General features: G+C 46.5%; 3 protein-coding genes across 4 annotated transcripts in view; 1 reads left to right on the top strand and 2 right to left on the bottom strand.

The window, feature by feature from the left end:
• Positions 1–1,048: 1,048 nt before the first annotated feature.
• Positions 1,049–9,874, bottom strand: elk1 (ETS transcription factor ELK1). 2 transcript variants are annotated; one of them, XM_084479438.1, is made up of 11 exons: positions 9,152–9,874; positions 7,951–8,159; positions 7,470–7,649; positions 7,042–7,215; positions 6,587–6,745; positions 6,037–6,366; positions 5,829–5,916; positions 5,259–5,587; positions 5,095–5,178; positions 4,700–4,801; positions 1,049–4,383 (listed from the first exon to the last, which is right to left on the bottom strand). In XM_084479438.1, the coding sequence occupies exons 1-11, from the start codon at positions 9,177–9,179 to the stop codon at positions 4,285–4,287; spliced, it is 1,782 nt and encodes a 593-aa protein (XP_084335564.1). In that variant the 5' UTR covers positions 9,180–9,874; the 3' UTR covers positions 1,049–4,284. The 2 variants fall into 2 exon arrangements, with proteins under 2 accessions (XP_084335564.1, XP_084335565.1); XM_084479439.1 differs by having other exon boundaries at positions 6,680–6,745.
• A 405-nt stretch (positions 9,875–10,279) lies between these two features.
• On the bottom strand, positions 10,280–12,199 carry uxt (ubiquitously-expressed, prefoldin-like chaperone). The gene is made up of 6 exons (XM_084479477.1): positions 12,033–12,199; positions 11,843–11,924; positions 11,590–11,657; positions 11,141–11,248; positions 10,934–10,997; positions 10,280–10,537 (listed from the first exon to the last, which is right to left on the bottom strand). Exons 1-6 carry the CDS (start codon positions 12,098–12,100, stop codon positions 10,481–10,483), a joined length of 447 nt encoding a protein of 148 aa, XP_084335603.1. The 5' UTR covers positions 12,101–12,199; the 3' UTR covers positions 10,280–10,480.
• Positions 12,200–13,157: 958 nt separating this feature from the next.
• cdk20 (cyclin dependent kinase 20) overlaps positions 13,158–19,127 on the top strand; it is a gene marked incomplete at its 3' end in the record, with an annotated part of 6,531 nt that continues 561 nt past the window's right edge. The window contains exons 1-6 of the mRNA XM_084479458.1: positions 13,158–13,501; positions 13,622–13,735; positions 14,344–14,532; positions 17,627–17,748; positions 18,413–18,475; positions 18,674–18,797. Of these exons, the coding sequence (XP_084335584.1) occupies positions 13,427–13,501; positions 13,622–13,735; positions 14,344–14,532; positions 17,627–17,748; positions 18,413–18,475; positions 18,674–18,797 (687 nt within the window). The 5' untranslated portion in view covers positions 13,158–13,426. The remainder of the gene's footprint in view (positions 13,502–13,621; positions 13,736–14,343; positions 14,533–17,626; positions 17,749–18,412; positions 18,476–18,673; positions 18,798–19,127) is intronic.

Genomic DNA, 19,127 nt, shown 5'->3' with positions numbered 1-19,127 from the left:
CCTCTCTCCAGTCCGCAGGTGCTGGGAGTCAACCAATCACATCCCTGTGCCACGCAGGGTGGGCCAATCCGGTGTGTGATGCTGCGTTAGTCTGCCAGCATGATGTAATGCTCCAGATCTCTCCTCTAACCCTCCCCCTCCACCGTGATCATGACCGAGCGAGAGAGAGAGACAGAGAGAGGATGGAGGGGGAGAGAGAGAGCGCAAGAGCGAGAGAGAGAGAGAGAGAGAGAGAGAGAGAGAGAGAGAGAGAGAGAGAGAGAGAGAGAGAGAGAGAGAGAGAGAGAGAGAGAGAGAGAGAGAGAGAGAGAGAAAGATGGAGAGGGAGATGTTATCCCGGGACTGAAGGTATAAAACTGTTCCGTAGCTCTGACGTCGGTCAGGCCGAACCGAACTGGGAGTTTTAAATCCAGTGGATGGCCTAACTGTAAATTAATCGCTCTTCTTGGGATCAGTAAACTTCTCTGAATCTAAATTTCTAGTATTTTTGTGATATTACTAAAGTATATTATACTACAATTTTGAATTTGAATATATTCAATATTACTTTTATATTATACATAATAATACATATTACTTAAATATATTTACTTATATTTACTAATATATTATATGATAGAAAATAAAGTATATTCAATATTAGTTATATATAGTATAACATATATTATTTATATATTATGATAGAATATTGTATACAATAGTATATTCAATATTACTTGTATATTACATATGATTATATATTGCCGATATATATATTTTTTATATATTATGATAGAATAAAGTATTCAATATAACTTAAATATAATATTTGATCAAATATTGTATACGATAGTATATCATATTACTTTTATTATATGATAGAATATTGTATCTGATAGTATATCATATATTACTTAGATATATTTGAGAGAATATTCTCTAGATATGAGAGCATGGTGTGATAAACTACTCACACTAAATGTATCTGGGTAAATGTGTGTGTGTTTGTACTCGTGCGTGAACTTACATGAAAGGAAGAGAGACAGAGATGCAGACAGACCGGCAGGCAGACAGAGAGAACCAAGTCATCTTTATTTGTCCTCTATGACATAAAAAAATCATTTATCTTAAGTTCTGGAACATCTCAGAAAAATATAGTTAACCGCGCCCCCATCATCAATAAACCCCCAGCCAGCCAATAGGGGCCAGGGAGGGGCGGGGTCATGCACATCTGACAGCAACGATAGGCCACAGAAACAAGACATCAGGAATAGCTTGCAGCCATCGTTGGTTTGGTACGGACACAAAATAACATCTTCTCTATTTACACCAATCATAACATCCCACCTCCTGGCCAATCAGGTGATAGGTAAATGTCTGTACTATGATTGGATACACTGATGCATCTCTGGTCTCCCAGACCATCAGCCTCTCATCCAGCATTCCACCACAGAGGGGGTGGGGTCTCCATGGTAACAGGAGAGGGTCGTAGAGCCGGTCTCCATGGTAACAGGAGGGGGTTGCCATCTCCATGGTAAACAGAGGTGGTTGTGGTCTCCATGGTAAAAGGAGGGGGGAAGCGGTCTCTATGATAACCGGAGGTGGTTTAGAACAGATCTCCATGGTTATAGGGAGTGGTTGTGGTCACCATGGTAACAAGAGGTGGTGTAGACCAGGTCTCCATGGTTACAGGGAGTGGTAGTAGACCAGGCAACGTGCTAACAGGAGGGGGTTTTGGTCTCCATGGTAACAGGGAATGGGTGAAGACCAGGTCTCCGTGGTAGCAGGAGGTGGTTGTGGTCTCCATGGTTACAGGAGGCAGATTGTCTCCATGGTTACAGGGAGTGGGTGTAGACCAGGTCTCCGTGGTTTAGACCAGAAGGTTTACAGTAGAGAACAGTCTCAGAGGAACGTGAGGGTGAATTTTAACCCTCTCAACAACACTTTGACATTTCATCACCAGGTGTTCCAATAAAAGTGCAGCTACAGACATTGTACATTTCATAAGTCCCAGAACGCAGGCAACGTGAACCCCACCTTCTCGTGTAAACAAAGAACATCCCTCATGTTGCTGGTGCAGTTAGCTTGACAGTCATGACCTTGATGAACCGAACCCATCAAGGTTCACGCTTTTACTTTGAAGAACCAATGGCTTGTCACTATCACAGCACACCTGCCTTAATAGATGCACATTGTGAAGAAATCTAAACATTTAATATATATATCTGGCATACTTTTCCTTTTAAAATTAAGGCTTTATACTTTTCAAATGATCCCATAAACATCTCTGTATGAATTGACGGTTGTATGTACATGAAGAACCGTCTAGTCGCTTGTACAAAAATAGATTGTAAATGTTAGTCATGCTCAGAGCACAGAACAGTCATTACTAAACAATAGTCCTTAAAAACCAATCCGACATTACCAAACGATAGTCCTTAAAGACCGATCAGACATTACCAAACGATAGTCCTTAAAGACCAATCCGACATTACCAAACAATAGTCCTTAAAGACTAATCAGACATTATCAAACGATAGTCATTTAAGACCATCAGACATTAATAAACGCTCCAACGCTTCAAAGACCATCAGAAATTACTGAACAATCCTAGTCCATAATGATCAATAAGACATTACTAAACAATCCTAGTCATTTAGATCAATCAGACATTACTAAACGATCCTAGTCGTTTAAGACAAATCAGACATTACTAAACAATCCTAGTCCATAAAGATCAATCAGACATTACTAAACGATCCTAGTCGTTTAAGACCAATCAGACATTATTTAACAATCCTAGTACTAAAGACCCATCAGACATTACTACACGATCCTGGTCCTGAAAGACCAGATGTGTAAATAAAACAAGGATGAGGAGCATCAGTTGGACCACTTTGGTCTCTGACTCTATTCATGAGCAGCTCTTCAAACCACCACCAGGGGGAGACAGAGGAGAGGGAGAAGGGGTTAGATAAGGGTGGCAGCCATTTTGGCTCACAGCTAGGCGGGTGGTTGCTAGGCAACAGCTGACCGATGACCCCCCCTAGTCGTGGACTCACCTTGGCCTCAGGTACTGGACTATGGAGGAAACATCCTCCCCAAACAAACATAGCAACGACAACAACAGTCAGGTCACCATGGCAAACAGAGATTAAGCCCCCCGTCAGTGTTTAAAAACCACCACAACAACAACGACGACAACCAGAGCATGGCTATAAAAGTCTTCACTGCCCTCTCCCGCCACCAGGGGCAGCACCGTGTGACCCCCCTATCCTCTGCAGGAGGTCTGCCCCCCCACCCCCCCCCCCCATCCCAGGGGCAGCACCTCTCTAAATGTTCTTTATAAAACACCGTCTGAGTAAGAAACGTGGGTACAAACGACTCGGCTGAGCTCCTCTGCTGTCCTGCACAGCTCAGGACGGCCATGATAGGCTGGTTCATATCTCCAGCTGCTCCAATAGGGGGCCAGGTGTCCTGGGATCAGCAAGTAGGGAACAGCAGGGATGGACAGTCTCATCAGAAGGTGATTAGGGCGGGGCTTGCACGACAGCCAATGAACAGGCCTGTGGTCAGGGCATTAGGGCGGGGCTTTATAAATGGACAGCCAATAAACAGGCCTGTGGTGAGGGCATTAGGGCGGGGCTTGCACGACAGCCAATATACAGGCATGTGGTCAGGGCATTAGGGCGGGGCTTGCACAACAGCCAATAAACAGGCCTGTGGTCAGGGCATTAGGGCGGGGCTTGCATGACAGCCAATCAACAGGGCTCTGGTGGGGAGGCTTTAGGCCGGCTAAGTGAGGGCTTCGTGTAAACTTGAGGACTGAGGCAATCTTCAGACTCAAACCTAAAAGGTCTCATGGGCTGAAATATGAAATAAATAACATTAAAAAAGGACCAACTAAAACAACAGACAAAAAGGAAATAACAATAAATGGTTCCAGCGTTAGCTTGATTGAGTTAGCATACAGTAGCCAGTTGTCTATTGCTGGACTCAAGCTAGGTGTTAGCATCCCGCTAGGCCTCTCCCACGTTGTGGATCCCCTGAACCTTAGCTCCCAGGTTAGCATGAATCAGACCAACACACTCCACCATCCGGCTAGCGCTCTGGGCTATGCTAGCCGCCTAGTGTTTCACGATTCCACCGTGACGCTAAGGAAGGCCGAGGTTAGGCGAGGGGAGGAGACCTTCTCCTTCCTGTCCGCTCACAACCACTGACAGCCAATCAAATGCCTCCTTTCAGGCTTCCACCAAGGCCTTGGACTCTCCTGCCAGGCCCTGCCCAGAGAGGGGGGGCTGGAGCTCAGGGCTTCTGGGGTCCGGGCGAGAGCACAACAGGGGTGGACAGGCCGTCCACGCTGAGGGCAGGGATGTGGATCTGGTTGGAGCCGTTGGTGGGGAACTGGAGGACCAGGGACAGGACTAGTATTAGTACTAGTGCAAACACAACACTAGTAGCTCTAATAATATTGATAAGGGATGCAGAAAAAAATCAAAAGCTCTTTTTGCAAAAATCCGCTCTGCTATAGCTTCCACCAATGTACACGTATAGATTCAGTTCAACCTGGATGACATAGTCTGTTAAACCTGTATACTGTATACAGTGTTAGGTCAGTTTAACCTGTATTATATACAGTCTATGTTAAGTCAGTTTAAGCTGTACTAGATACAGTGTATGTTAGGTCAGTGTGTGTGTGTGTGTGTGTGTGATGCGTCACCTGGAAGGAGAGCTTCGCGGGGGAGCGAGGGGCGATGGGGGACAAGGTGCTCCAGAAGTGAATTGTAGACGGGAGAGGACTGGGGGTCAAGAGCACTGGAGTCTATAGAGAGAGAGCGAGAGTGAGAGAGCGAGAACGAGAGCGACACAGAGACACACACAGACAGACAGAGACACACACAGACAGAGAGAGACACACACAGACAGAGAGAGACACACACAGACAGAGAGAGACACACACAGACAGAGAGACACACAGAGAGAGACAGAGACAGAGACACATACAGACAGAGACACACACAGACAGACAGAGACACACACAGACAGAGAGACGTAAGTCTTTTTCCTCAAGCTGTACACACAGAGCAGCAGGTGGAGGAGGTGGAGGAGCAGTACCAGAGCGTGGGAGGTGATGACGGAGGGGGTCAGGGTGTTGGAGCCGCAGCCTGGAGCCAGGAGGCTGTTGACCGCAGCGTTGACCTACACACAGAGGGGTTGATCAGTGATTGATTAGGGTGATTGATCAGGGTGATTGATCAGGGTGCTAGTGGGACCATTACCTTGTCCAGCGAGAGGCCCGGGTGCAGCAGGGAGGTGGAGGAGGGTAGCTCCAGGCCCCGTGGCTTCTTAGGTCTGGGAGGGACCGCCTCCATCAGCCCCACCCGCATACCTGCAGGCAGCCCCGCCTCCATCAGCCCCGCCCGCACACCTGCAGGAATCCCCGCCTCCGTCAGCCCCATCCGCACACCTGCAGGAGGCCCCGCCTCCGTCAGCCCCATCCGCACACCTGCAGGAGGCCCCGCCTCCGTCAGCCCCACCCGCACACCTGCAGGAGGCCCCGCCTCCGTCAGCCCCACCCGCACACCTGCAGGCAGCCCCGCAGAGGATTCTGAAACACCACACACACACACACACACACACACACACTTAAAGACAGCTCTACTCACACACATACAGTGGTGTTCGCTCCTTTCAGACACAGCATCAGATGGGTGGAACGTACAGACGCAGTTACACACTGTGTGTGTGTGTGTGTGTGTGTGTGTGTGTGTGTGTGTGTGTGTGTGTGTGTGTGTGTGTGTGTGTGTGTGTGTGTGTGTGTGTGTGTGTGTGTGTGTGTGTGTGTGTACCTGAGGGGGGGTCCCGGCTGGGGCAGGGAGGAGGGGCCGGCTCTACTATGGAGAGCGGAGGGTCTCCGTCATCTGGTCCGCACTCCTCCTGGGGGGCAGCACACACTCATTAACCAGGTCAAGATATCACCCTCTACACCTCACTATGTCACTCTGTCTCTTCTCCATCATTCTGTCTCTCCCCTCTCCTCCCTCCATCGTTCTTCACCTCCTTCTCCTCCAGGGTCACCATCCCCAGCAGCTCCTCCTCAGAGGGCAGGATCTCCTCCTTGATGACCGGGGGAGGAGCCACCAAAAGAGGTGGGGCCACGGGCGAAGGTCCGGTCGCCATAGCAGCCTGGTGATGAGGCGGAGCAGACTTAATGACGACAAAGACAGGAGTGGGAGGATGAGGAGGCGTGCCGATTCTCTCGTCCACTGCCGGGGGGAGGGGAGAGGTCCTGGGGGGAGGAGCCAGGGGGAGGAGCGGGGTGAGGGAGTCTGTGACGCTGGTCAGGTAGATGTGGGGGGGCTCGGAGAGAGGAGGAGGAGCAGCGGTCTGGAGGAGGACACACACACAGTAGACCTGATTTAACATGGGAACATCTAGTCTAGTGGTCTACAGTAGACCTGGTTTAACATCTAGTCTAGTGGTCTACAGTAGACCTGGTTTAACATCTAGTCTAGTGGTCTACAGTAGACCTGGTTTAACATCTAGTCTAGTGGTCTACAGTAGACCTGGTTTAACATCTAGTCTGGTGGTCTGCAGAATAGCTGACCTGGGTGAGGGCGATACTGCTGGCGGCCAGCTGGGGGCTTGGGGCCGGGGTGGGGATGGGGGCTGGGGTGGGGGCTGGAGAGGACTGGCTCACCATCACCTGAAGACCTTCTCCACCGGCTGCTCCTAGTGGCTGGGAGGGCTCTGACATCACACCTACCTGGGGAGACATCACATACACACAAGTTTAGGGCTTGATTCAAATAATCCATTTTCTGATTCCATTCAATCTTCATTTGAATGTTCCGATATCGATTAATCAAATCCCATGATCGAACTTTTGATATATGCCTTTTCCTGTGCGAACACTTTATTCGAGTTGAAATATTTGAACTACATCCCATCCCTTGAGCATTCCTTGACAGGGATTGTGGAGGCTCCACCCAACAGGGTGGAACATCTACCCTGTGCTGCCTCTACCAGCAGGGCAGCTGTGGTGGAGGGTGGTGTACCTACCTCTCTCAGCGTCCTGACAGCCTTTGCAGAGGGTTCCTGTGAGAGGAGCAGCTCTGCTTTGATTGGCCGAGCCGGAGGCGCGTTCTGCAGGGATTGGATGGTGAAGGTGGAGTACAGCCCAGACTTCATGTAGTCGTTGCGACAGCTCTTCTGGGTGTTGCTAGGCGACGAGCGCTGTAATTCAACCAATCACTGTTCAGTTTTTCCTCTTCAACAATATGTGGTCAGGTTCTAAGTAGTACACCAAGTAGTCAGTATAGCTCTATAGATATATAACATCATACGTTGTAGTTAAGTATTCAGTATAGCTCTATAGATATATAACATCATAGGTAGTACAGTTCAAATTATGTAGTCAGATATGAATTATAGTTAGCTACTATATTTATTGATATAGCTCTATATATGAACTCATATTAAGGTGTCACCTGCATTAGGCCCTTTGATGGACAGCTGTTTGCCCCTTCCCCAGGGCTCTTGGATTGGCTGTTGGGGTCCGAGGGGTCCCGCCTCTCGTCCCCCCCTCTCAGCACCTCCAGCAGCAGGTTGTCCGGCTGGCCAACAAACTTATACACAAACTTCTGGCCGCTCACCTTCTTGATGATGTTCTGAGAGGACAGAAGAGCATCATGGTGGTTGAAAGTCAGAGGTCAGGAGACACCAGCACAGTGAGCTCAACACATCATGGTGGTACGTAGCTTATCTGAGGGCGTAGTAGCAGTACCTTGTCGTAGTAGTATCTGAGGGCGTAGTAGCAGTACCTTGTCGTAATAGTATCTGAGGTCGTAGTAGCAGTACATTGTCGTAGTAGTATCTGAGGTCGTAGTAGCACTACCTTGTCGTAGTAGTATCTGAGGTCGTAGTAGCAGTACCTTGTCGTAGTAGTATCTGAGGTCGTAGTAGCAGTACCTTGTCGTAGTAGTATCTGAGGGCGCGGCTCAGCTTGTCGTAGTTCATGTTGTTTTTGTTCTTGCGCAGGCCCCATAGCCGGGCCACCTCCTCCGCGTCCAGCAGCTTGAACTCCCCGTCCTCCCCTGTCCAGGTGATCAGGTGGCGCTGGCTGGCGTCGTCCAGCAGGTGGAGCAGGAACTGCCACAGCGTGATGGAGGGGTCCATGGCTGGGGGGGAGGGGGGCAGGTGGACAGGTCAGTCTATTTAGAGGAGTGACGGAGGGGTGCATGGCTGGGGGGGGGCAGGGGGATGGAGATGGGTAGAGACCACGTCTCTCCTTCTATGGCCCAGATCCGGGTCTACAGACCTGGTCTGTCATCATGTGGTGCAGTTCAAGGGACTCGTTTGATTCACTCATCTTTGTACTGAACTCTCTTCTGCACTTCATATATTTAACCTTTAAACCTTTTGCCTTTCATTTTAAACTGCTTAGGCTAGGTGACGGTATATTCACCAACTGAAGTCAGTCACTTGGACAAGGGAGTGAGAGAGTGAAAAGTGAAAGTGAACACCCATCACTCCTCCCTGTTGGTTTTCCTTATTTACATGATGCTTATTATTGTTTATGGATATATCTGTGATAGAGAAACAGAGTTATATCTATATATATATATATATATATATATATATATATATATATATATATAGAGAGAGAGAGAGAGAGAGAGAGAGAGAGAGAGAGAGAGAGAGAGAGAGAGAGAGAGAGAGAGAGAGAGAGAGAGAGAGAGAGAGAGAGAGAGAGAGAGAGAGAGACAGACAGAGAGAGATATAGACATACGTATAGACAGACAGAGAGGAAGATGGAGAAAGAGATATAGACAGACAGAGAGGGAGAAAGAGAGGGGGGGCTGTGGAGACGGTGTGAGGGACAACTCCTGCATTCTAATTAGTCACATTAACATTCAGACAGCCAATAAGCAGCCAGGACCCATCACCATGGTGACCTTTCATCTCACGTTACCAGGGTAACACACACACACACACACACACACACACACACAACGAATACACACCAACAACAACTAACAGACTGAGTTCTTAACTAGTCTACAGACTTACTAACGTGTGTGTGTGTGTGTGTGTGTGTGTGTGTGTGTGTGTGTGTGTGTGTGTGTGTGTGTGTCGCTTCTTCCGTGAACTCCACATTAGTTAATCTTACCATTGATCAGCGGGTTTGAATCCATCATCTCCAGATTATATTATTTCATACCAGCGCCTTGCGAATAATAATAAAACAAACTAAATCACATCCATAAATCATGACGATTCCCAAAATCGCAGCAGCAGCAGCAGCAGTCAGGCGTCAGGAGTCAGGGGCGGAGGACGTCCGCTCCGCCGCCGAGCTGGAGGCGCTGATCCCGGCTGCAGGTGGAGACCATCGCCCCCTCCATGCCTGGCTCCACGGCGCTGATAGCAGCCGAGGCTAACTAGCAACCAGATGCTAGCTATGAAGGGTTCGTCTCGGAGTTGAAGGGCCGATACCGAGGCGGTGGTCTTCCCCTCTCGGAGGGTCTCCGTTAGTGGTGCTCGGTCTACAACACCAGTTACTAGCCGTTAGCTTCCCGTGCTAACACCAGCGCCTGAGCCGTTAGCTTCGCGTGCTAACGCCAGCTACTTAGCCCTTAGCTTCCCGTGCTAACAGCACCTAGATAGTCGTTAGCTTCCCGTGCTAACAGCAGCTAGATAGTCTTTAGGTTCCCGTGCTAACGTAAAGCCTTCTTCTCAGACCCCCACCTCCCAGCACCGCTCCACCGTCCAGAGGAGACCCCGACTGTGCTGTCAGAGTCCTGGCTGCTTTTACTCCGGTCGCAAAGTCCCCTAGACAAATCTCTCAGTTTCTAACTTATTGTATTAAATATTAAAACATTAAAATATAACTGGTTTTCCTCCTCACTTCCTGTTTTGACAGAACGCCCCCTCGCTGCGCTCGAGCCAGCAGCCAGGGACGTCATGACGTGACGTCATGACGTGATGTAATAGCTGGCAGACACATTATAATATAATATCATCACTAATGTCTGTAAATGTGTCTAAATGTATAGCGTGTGTGATTGAGTATATATTGTGTGTGTGTTTGTTATTTTGATATAATCTTTTGGTACACCAGTCCCATCTATCTATAGCATCCAGTTTCCATGGTGATGCTGATGGGACTAGAGGTTGCTAAAACATCTCACACGCTTTAACGCTCTTCCAAAAGGAACCAATCGCTGCTGCTCCACCTGCTGGTCACTGCTGATATTACACAATACAACCCAGCCCTATAGTAAGATAACATAACATCAAATATAAGTTTATAGGAATATAGTTACTTTTATTGTTTTCATTGTAATAGAAGTATATACATATTTTTGCAAACATCAGCACATCATATTCATGAGGTAATGTATGTATTGTGTCTGCAAGTTCACTTCCACCAAAGACAGAGAGGTCCAAAGAAGAGTACAGACAGGTCTAAAGAAGACAGAGGTTTAGGCTCCTCCCCCTCCTAGACTGGCTGGTCTTCCTCTGGGAGCTCAGCCAGACCCTGCAGCTCCCGCAGACCCTGCAATGACATCATCACGACCTCATCGTCACATCATCATTAGATCGTCACCTACATCTCAACACGATCCTGCCGATCTAAACATCATCAGGACCTCATCAATACATCATCAGGACCTCATCAATACATCATCAGGACCTCATCATTACAGCATCATGACCTCCTTTTTAGAGGAAGTCCAAAACATGACTATACAAAGGGCCACAGATGCCCCATTGCAATTAGGATCTTACGCAGGCAATCAAGAAGGAAGTTCCAGGCAACATACACTCTTTAGTTCCATATTTAATCAATAGTTGTTCCAGGTTAAAATTGTTTAAAGTTGTACAACCAATATGCTTGTTCTACGGCCATGATTCTACTACTGTTTATCCTGTTCTAGGACGGTGTACTCACCTCCAGCACCATGCGGATGTTAGCCTTGATCTTGGCCGAGTCTTTGGTGAGCAGCTCTGTGAAGCTGAGGAGAGACGAGGGTCACACAGGAAGACCTCTCACATAAAGATCAAGGGAAGATCTCTCAGAGAGAGATCTCAAAAGGGGGATCTCTAGATTTCTCCCAGGAAGATTGGCGAACAGATGATACAATAGAGGGGAACTCACGCGTTCAGCTGCCTGGTTTTCTTCTCTATAAAGCGGAGAGCTTCAGTGTGGCTCATCTCCACAAAGAAGCCGTAGCCCACCGCCACAAAGACCCTAGAGGAGTCCTCCCTACAAGATAATGTAATACATCAATATCAACCCCAGACAGTAAGCAAAAACACAGGGTGCTGCTGTGTATATTGTGGTTCTGGTGTGTACTATAGGTTCCTGGTGTGTATTGAGGGGGTCCTGGCATGTATTGGGGGGTCCTGGTGTGTTTTGTGGGGTCCTGGTGTGTACTATAGGGTCCTTGTGTATTGGGGGGTCCTGGTGTGTAGTGGGGGGGTCCTTGGTATGTATTGTGGGGTCCTGGTGTGTATTTGGTGTGTAGTGGGGGGCCCTGGTGTGTACTATAGGGTTATGGTGTGTAGTGGGGGGTCCTGGTGTGTATTGGGGGGTCCTGGTCTTACACATTTGCCTGGACATAGAAGTGACAGCCCAGGTCCACCTCTGTCTTCAGCTCACTGTCTCCAGACTCCTGAAACCCCACGGAAATGCTTGATTAGCACGCTAACAACCACAGACTCACAGGGCATGCTTGATTCATTATCAATCTATCAATCAATGTTGTTTGAGAGAGAGAGAGAGAGAGAGAGAGAGAGAGAGAGAGAGAGAGAGAGAGAGAGAGAGAGAGAGAGAGAGACACACACACACACACACTACCTGAAGGCTTTGAATAGTGTTCTTCAGCTGGAGATATTGGGCGATCTTCTCATAGACGCCATCTCTCTGTTCCAGCACCCTCCTGCAACAGAAGAGTATCAGAGCCGGAAATACTACAGAGTTGTGTGTGTGTGTGTGTGTGTGTGTGTGTGTGTGTGTGTGTGGTACTGTGTGTTTGCGTAGTACTTACTGCAGGTCTCTCTTCAGAACATCGCTAATAAAGGACTCGTACTGCAGGATCTTGTCTCTGCTCGCCATGTTGCTGAGGCTTCACCCGGACTTGGATAAAGTAATCTTCAGTAGCTGCATTATGTTGATATCAAGCACTTAACATGCGCGTGCCCACAGGACGCAGCAACTTAGCCACTTCCGGGAAATAGCTGTCAGATTAAAAGCCCGCCTGTATGCTGGCTATAACATCTCACAAAACATTCCACCGTATCGTTCCGGACAATGTATTCCTCAATTAATTATATTAACTTTTTTAGATTTATTGTTTGAACGTTCTTCATGAAAATAAATGATCTGGAAGTCTGTTCTTCTTAGTCCGTCTGATCTACATCTAGACGAAATGCAAACCTTTTACTGAATGAGGGATCCAGTATTTATATATCCACAGACAAGTTTGATAGTTGATGGTCGAAATTTTAAAGACCGGGTAAACCAAATTCAGTATTTTTCTTCTTATCATATTAATTAGGCCTTAAATGTGTCCCTCAAAACATGTAAAAAATATTTTTCCCATTCATCATTTCCTTGAGGAGCTAGGCCTCAGAGAATGTTCTGTGTGCAGGTTTAAAATGGGCGGGTCTACATCGAAGACCGCTTTACGTAAAGCGGTCTTCGATGTAGACCCGCCCCCTGCTGCCCTCTAGGTATAAATACATTAACCGCGCACTAGCATTCTGTGGTTTCACCCGTCTATGGTTTTACCGCTCACGAGTCTGGTTTGAATTGTCAGTTTGCAGCTAGCTTGCCCGTTATGCCTCTTCAACCTCGTTGGTGCATCTTCCCTGGATGCCACAGTGGGAAACGTAACGTTAACGGTTCGTTTACTTTATTTAAGTTTCCGACCGAAGACGGTCTCTCTCCGGTGATGGGCGTGGTTTCCTGGCCTGCAGCGCACACGCCCCCACCGTCCTGAGCCAGGGATTACTGCTCATTTTTCATCAACTTTGAAGCATAATTTTATATACTTCGCGATTTTTTTAGTCCTTCAAATTTGGCAGGGTGGTTAATAATATATTTTCCTGTGGTATTATAAACTCAAAACCCATAATTATTTTTGGTTTACCCGGTCTTTAAACGAATGTAGGAAATAATACATTGATACTATTATTTCATAAACCCATTACTTCCGGTCACATGATCTGACATACCACTGAACCGCCGACACTGACCGTGGACCAGGAGACGCTAACGGTACAAAGCTCTTCTACTGAACACGTAGAGACTACACGGAGAGCCTCCGCATGTAGGCTCGTATTGACGACGAGCTCCGAGGATCTGACGCCGGGCGGACGGCGGGCTCGCGAGCGGGGACGCTGCCCGGGTGTTGTTAGGTGTGGTTGCCTAGGAGACGCGATGGACCAGTACAGCATCTTGGGTCGGATCGGAGAGGGCGCGCACGGCATCGTGTTCAAAGCCAAACATATCGAGGTAGTAAACTGTGTGTGTGTGTGTGTGTGTGTGTGTGTGTGTGTGTGTGTGTGTGTGTGTGTGTGTGTGTGTGTGTTGAGGGGAGGTGTGTGTTACATGTAGATGATGTGTGTGCTCCAGACCGGGCAGACGGTGGCCATGAAGAAGGTGGCTCTGCGGCGGTCGGAGGAGGGCATCCCCAACCAGGCCCTGAGGGAGATCAAAGCTCTGCAGGAGATCCAGGACAACCCTTATGTAGGTCCCTGTCTCACCTCCTACACCCTTACCTCCTACTCCCTTACGTAGGGCTCTGAATCACCTCATACCCCCTTACCTCCTACACCCTTACCTAGGTCCCTGATTCACCTCTTACACCCTTACCTCCTACTCCCTTACCTAGGTCCCCGATTCACCTCCTACACTCTTACCTCCTACTCCCTTACCTAGGTCCCTGACTCACCTCCTACCCCCTTACCTCCTACTCCCTTACCTAGGTCCCCGATTCACCTCCTACCCCCTTACCTCCTACTCCCTTACCTAGGTCCCTGACTCACCTCCTACCCCCTTATGTAGGTCCCTAGCTCACTTCCTACATCCTCATGTCAGTCCCTAATTTAACTTCTACACCCATACCTAGATCTCCAACTCCCCTGCTATAAACGCACCTAGTAATCTTACGTAGGTTCCCAACTTCACCTTTCTCATATCCTCTCCTCTTCTCTCCTCTTCTCTCTCCTCTCTTCTCTTTCCTCCTCTCCTCCTCCCCCCTTCGCTCTCTCCTCTCCTTTCTCTTCTCTCCTCTCTCCTCTCTCGCCCCTCCTTTCCTCCCCTCTCCGCTCCTCTCTTCTCTCTCCTCTCTCCAGGTGGTCAGGTTGAAGGAGGTGTTTCCTCACGGTACTGGTTTTGTACTGGTCTTTGACTTCATGCTCTCAGATCTCTCTGAGGTCATCAGGAACACCCAGCGACCTCTGACCCAGTCCCAGGTCAAAGGGTACATGATGATGCTGCTTAAGGGCGTGGCCTTCCTCCACCACAACAACATCATGCACCGGGTAGGTGTTGGGACCTCCTCACCCAGCCACCCCCCTGATAGGCCAGTCAATATAGCCCAAAAAGACAAAAAAATTGCAACAGAAATGTCTCCTAGTTTTTATTGGTCCTAATACCCTCCTGAATCATATACTAAAAGTCTTAAGCCGTAGATGGAGTGGAACATATTTTTATATTCATATTTCATATTTTTGAGATTAAAGGGCAAAGTTGTGCCCAACACTCAGAGGGGAATAGGGGAACATTTTCAAGTCATAGATTTCACTATGAAACTTCTCCAGTTGATTTGTGACATCATACCAAAGAAAAAATGTATTAGAAGTTTTTGAGATTTTATGTTTATATATGCAAATTAGTCATTATTCATAAAATGTACCATAATTTGCATATATTACAAAACACACAATCTGAAAATTGGATAAAGCCAGATTAAAAATGTATTGTTTCATTATGTTGAGAAAATACAGAAAGACAAAATTAAAGAAGGGACTGTGGCTACGTTTCTATATCCCATACATTAGAAAATACTATTTAGAGTCATCAAAAAAATCTATGTTCATCATGTTTTTGGTATAAAAGATTTTTGACCAAAAAACTCAATCAATTGCAAAAGTAATGGTCCTATGGTTGTATCTGCATCTAAACTGGTTAAAAACAATACAAAAAAAACCTAGTCCACCTAGTTTTAAACACTGCCCACCCACACAAAGTAGGCTACAATTCCTGATCTGATGGGAGTCCGACATTAGCAGGTCTGTTGTTGAAACTTGAAACAAATGTATGTTAGACATACATTTGACATCTTTATTTCTATCAAACATTATCAACTAGGCTCCTGTTTGGTTGACTATACTGACAGGTTCAACTTTCAGCATTGGGTATGCAAGAGATGTATTGAGTGATGATGTGAGCAGCAACATTTTATTCACACATGCCATACTTGGTTGTGATACAACATCCAGAGTGTTAGGAGTTGGTTCTCTGTGTCTGGTTCAAGAAAGTGACACATTCACAGAGTACAGGCCAGCATTTTTCTGAAACAATCTGCTACTAAAGAAGAAATTGCTGCTGCAGGGTAAAAAACAGTGATACAGATCTACAGGCAGATTCTAAGGCAGATTCTCTCAATGACCTCAGACTGAAAAGTTTTAATAGTAAGGTGACTGACAGCAAAACGGCTATCCACCCTCGCAACTTGCCAACAACATCTTCATCTGCTATGTTTCATAGCTTCAGAGTGTACCATCAAGTTCAAGAATGGATGGGAAACTTGGTACCACCAGAGGAATGGGGCTGGAGGATCCAAGACTCATGCCTCATCCCTGTCCATACTGACCAGGACCCTGCACCTCAATCTTTGTTCGAGCTTGTGCACTGCAAGTGCAAGCCTGTATAGACTACTATTTAGAGTCAGATGTTTTTGGTATAAAATGTAGAAAATATCAGGCTATTTAAAATATATCAACATAACTCTACTCCCTAATCAAACACAAAATATAACTAGGAAAAAATCTGTAATGAATAGTTTATGTATGTGTTACTGAAGTGGATATTTCTCCTCCAGTGTACGGAAACCTAATTTTGAGAAAACACCCCTTAAAGATTATAGTGAAAGGGAATACATTTTTCAGCAGAAACCACTATTAACAGACAAGTCACTGATATTGAAATCTGTAAATAGACAATACGTACCCAAAACCACAACTCAAGAGACAGATGTAGAAGAGAAAGCCCAGTAGGAACTTTAATATACAAAATTGGAGGTAGGCCATGACACTTTTTTCTTCCAGGCTTACAGTATTCGAAACAAACAAAACCACCAACTATGTTTATGTAAACAAATAAAGAGCAGGGAATTATCAAAAGAGAAAATTGTTTCAGTCTGAGGTCATTGAGAGAATCTGCTTCTTTGCCTTTGTAGATCTGTATCATTGCTTTTTCCCCTGCAGCAGCAATTTCCTCTTTAGTAGCAGATTGTTTCAGAAGAATGCTGGCCTGTACTCTGAATGTGTCACTTTCTTGAACCAGACGCAGAGATACCCCTTTCCCAACTTCAAACACTGAATGTTGTAACACAACATTCATGTGCGAATAAAATGTTGCTGCTCACATCATCACTCAATACATCTCTTGCATACCCTATGCTGAAAGTTGAACCTGTCAGCCTATAGTCAACCAAACAGAAGCCTAGTTGATCATGTTTGATAGAAATAAAGAAATGTCTAACATACCTTTGTTTCAAGTTTTAGCTGCTAATGTCGGACTCCCATCAGATCAGGAATTGTAGCCTACTTTGTGTGGGTGGGCAGTGTTTAAAACTAGGTGGACTAGTTTTTTTTTGTATTGTTTTTAACCAGTTTAGATGCAGATACAACCATAGGACCATTACTTTTGCAATTGATTGAGTTTTTTGGTCAAAAACCTTTCATACCAAAAACATGATGAACATAGATTTTTTATGACTTTAAATAGTATTTTCTAATGTATGGGATATAGAAACATAGCCACAGTCCCTTCTTTATCCAATTTTCAGATTGTGTGTTTTGTAATTATGCAAATTATGGTAAATTTTAGGAATAAATGCATAATTTGCATATATAAACCTAAAATCTCAACAACTTGTAATACATTTTTTCTTTGGTATGATGTCACTAATACAACTGGAGAAGTTTCATAGTGAAATCTATGAATTGAAAATTTTACTACTCAACTCAATTTACTGCCCTTTAATCTCGAAAAAGAAAAAGTGTTCCAATCCATCTACGGCTTAAGACTTTTACTATATGATTCAGGAGGGTATTAGGACCAATAAAAACTAGGAGACATTGCTGTTGCATTTTTTTGGTCTCTTTTTGGGCTAGATTGACTGGCCTATGACCCGTTACAGTCCACTGATCACATCGCTCATACACAACGACAGTACTAGCCTCAAGTATTTTAGTAATTGTGTGTGTGTGTGTGTGTGTGTGTGTGTGTGTGTGTGTGTGTGTGTGTGTGTGTGTGTGTGTGTGTGTGTGTGTGTGTGTGTGTGTGTGTGTGTGTGTGTGTGTGTGTGTGTGTGTGTGTGTGTGTGTGTGTGTGTGTGTGTGTGTGTAGGACCTGAAGCCTGCCAACCTGCTGATTAGTTCCTCCGGTCACCTGAAGATCGCTGACTTCGGTCTGGCCCGACTCTTCTCCAGCCAGCAGCAGCGGCTCTACAGCCACCAGGTGGCCACCAGGTACTAGCTGCTAGCTTACACATGCTAATACATTTACCAGGTGCTAGCAGCCATCTTAGCAAAAGGTTACATGCCAGCACACATACCAGGTTCCAGGATTCCAGGTGTGTTTGATGCTAGGTTAGCCTGATGACAGGTGTGTTTGATGCTAGGTTAGCCTGATGCTAGGTGTGTTTGATGCTAGGTTAGCCTGATGCCAGGTGTGTTTGATGCTAGGTTAGCCTGATGCCAGGTGTGTTTGATGCTAGGTTAGCCTGATGCTAGGTGTGTTTGATGCTAGGTTAGCCTGATGCTAGGTGTGTTTGATGCTAGGTTAGCCTGATGCCAGGTGTGTTTGATGCTAGGTTAGCCTGATGCTAGGTGTGTTTGATGCTAGGTTAGCCTGATGCCAGGTGTGTTTGATGCTAGGTTAGCCTGATGCCAGGTGTGTTTGATGCTAGGTTAGCCTGATGCCAGGTGTGTTTGATGCTAGGTTACCCTGATGCCAGGTGTGTTTGATGCTAGGTTAGCCTGATGACAGGTGTGTTTGATGCTAGGTTAGCCTGATGCTAGGTGTGTTTGATGCTAGGTTAGCCTGATGCCAGGTGTGTTTGATGCTAGGTTAGCCTGATGCCAGGTGTGTTTGATGCTAGGTTAGCCTGATGCTAGGTGTGTTTGATGCTAGGTGGTACAGAGCTCCAGAGCTCCTCTACGGCGCCAGGAAGTACGACGAAGGCGTCGACCTCTGGTAAGACAACAGAAGCTTCATACCTTTTGAATACTACTACTAATAGTAAAGAATACTACAACATAAACTTAATAATACTACATTACTAATTAATACTACAATTAATACAAAATCATACTACAACCTATACTAAATATTACCACAACCAATACTAAATGATACTACTGTGTGTGTGTGTGTGTGTGTGTGTGTGTGTAGGGCAGTGGGGTGTGTCTTCGGGGAGCTGGTTAACTCCTCCCCCCTGTTCCCGGGGGAGAATGACATTGAGCAGCTCTGCTGTGTGCTGAGGGTGCTGGGGACCCCCACCCTGGAGACCTGGCCGGTGAGACGATAACCTGGCGTATTAGAGATCATTGATTGGCTGCTGTAGTCTGACTCGGGTCATCAACAGATTGGCTGAATAAGGTTCATACTCGCTGGTTGTGATGGTCAAGAGAAGGAGCTCCTTGGACTATACACACAAATACAATGAGGCTCAGCTTGGACCCTTCTGGCCTTCCATGCACTCATGCACACCCACACGCACCAAACACACACACACGCATGCACCCACGCACACGCTCATCCACATGCAACAAACACACATACACGCACGCACACCGACATGCAACAAACACACATACACGCACGCGTGTGCAACACACACACACAT

The sequence above is a fragment of the Micromesistius poutassou genome, assembly GCF_964030765.1.
Source record: "Micromesistius poutassou genome assembly, chromosome: 15".
Lineage (NCBI taxonomy): Eukaryota > Metazoa > Chordata > Actinopteri > Gadiformes > Gadidae > Micromesistius > Micromesistius poutassou.
This window is presented reverse-complemented; position numbering and strand designations above follow the sequence as displayed.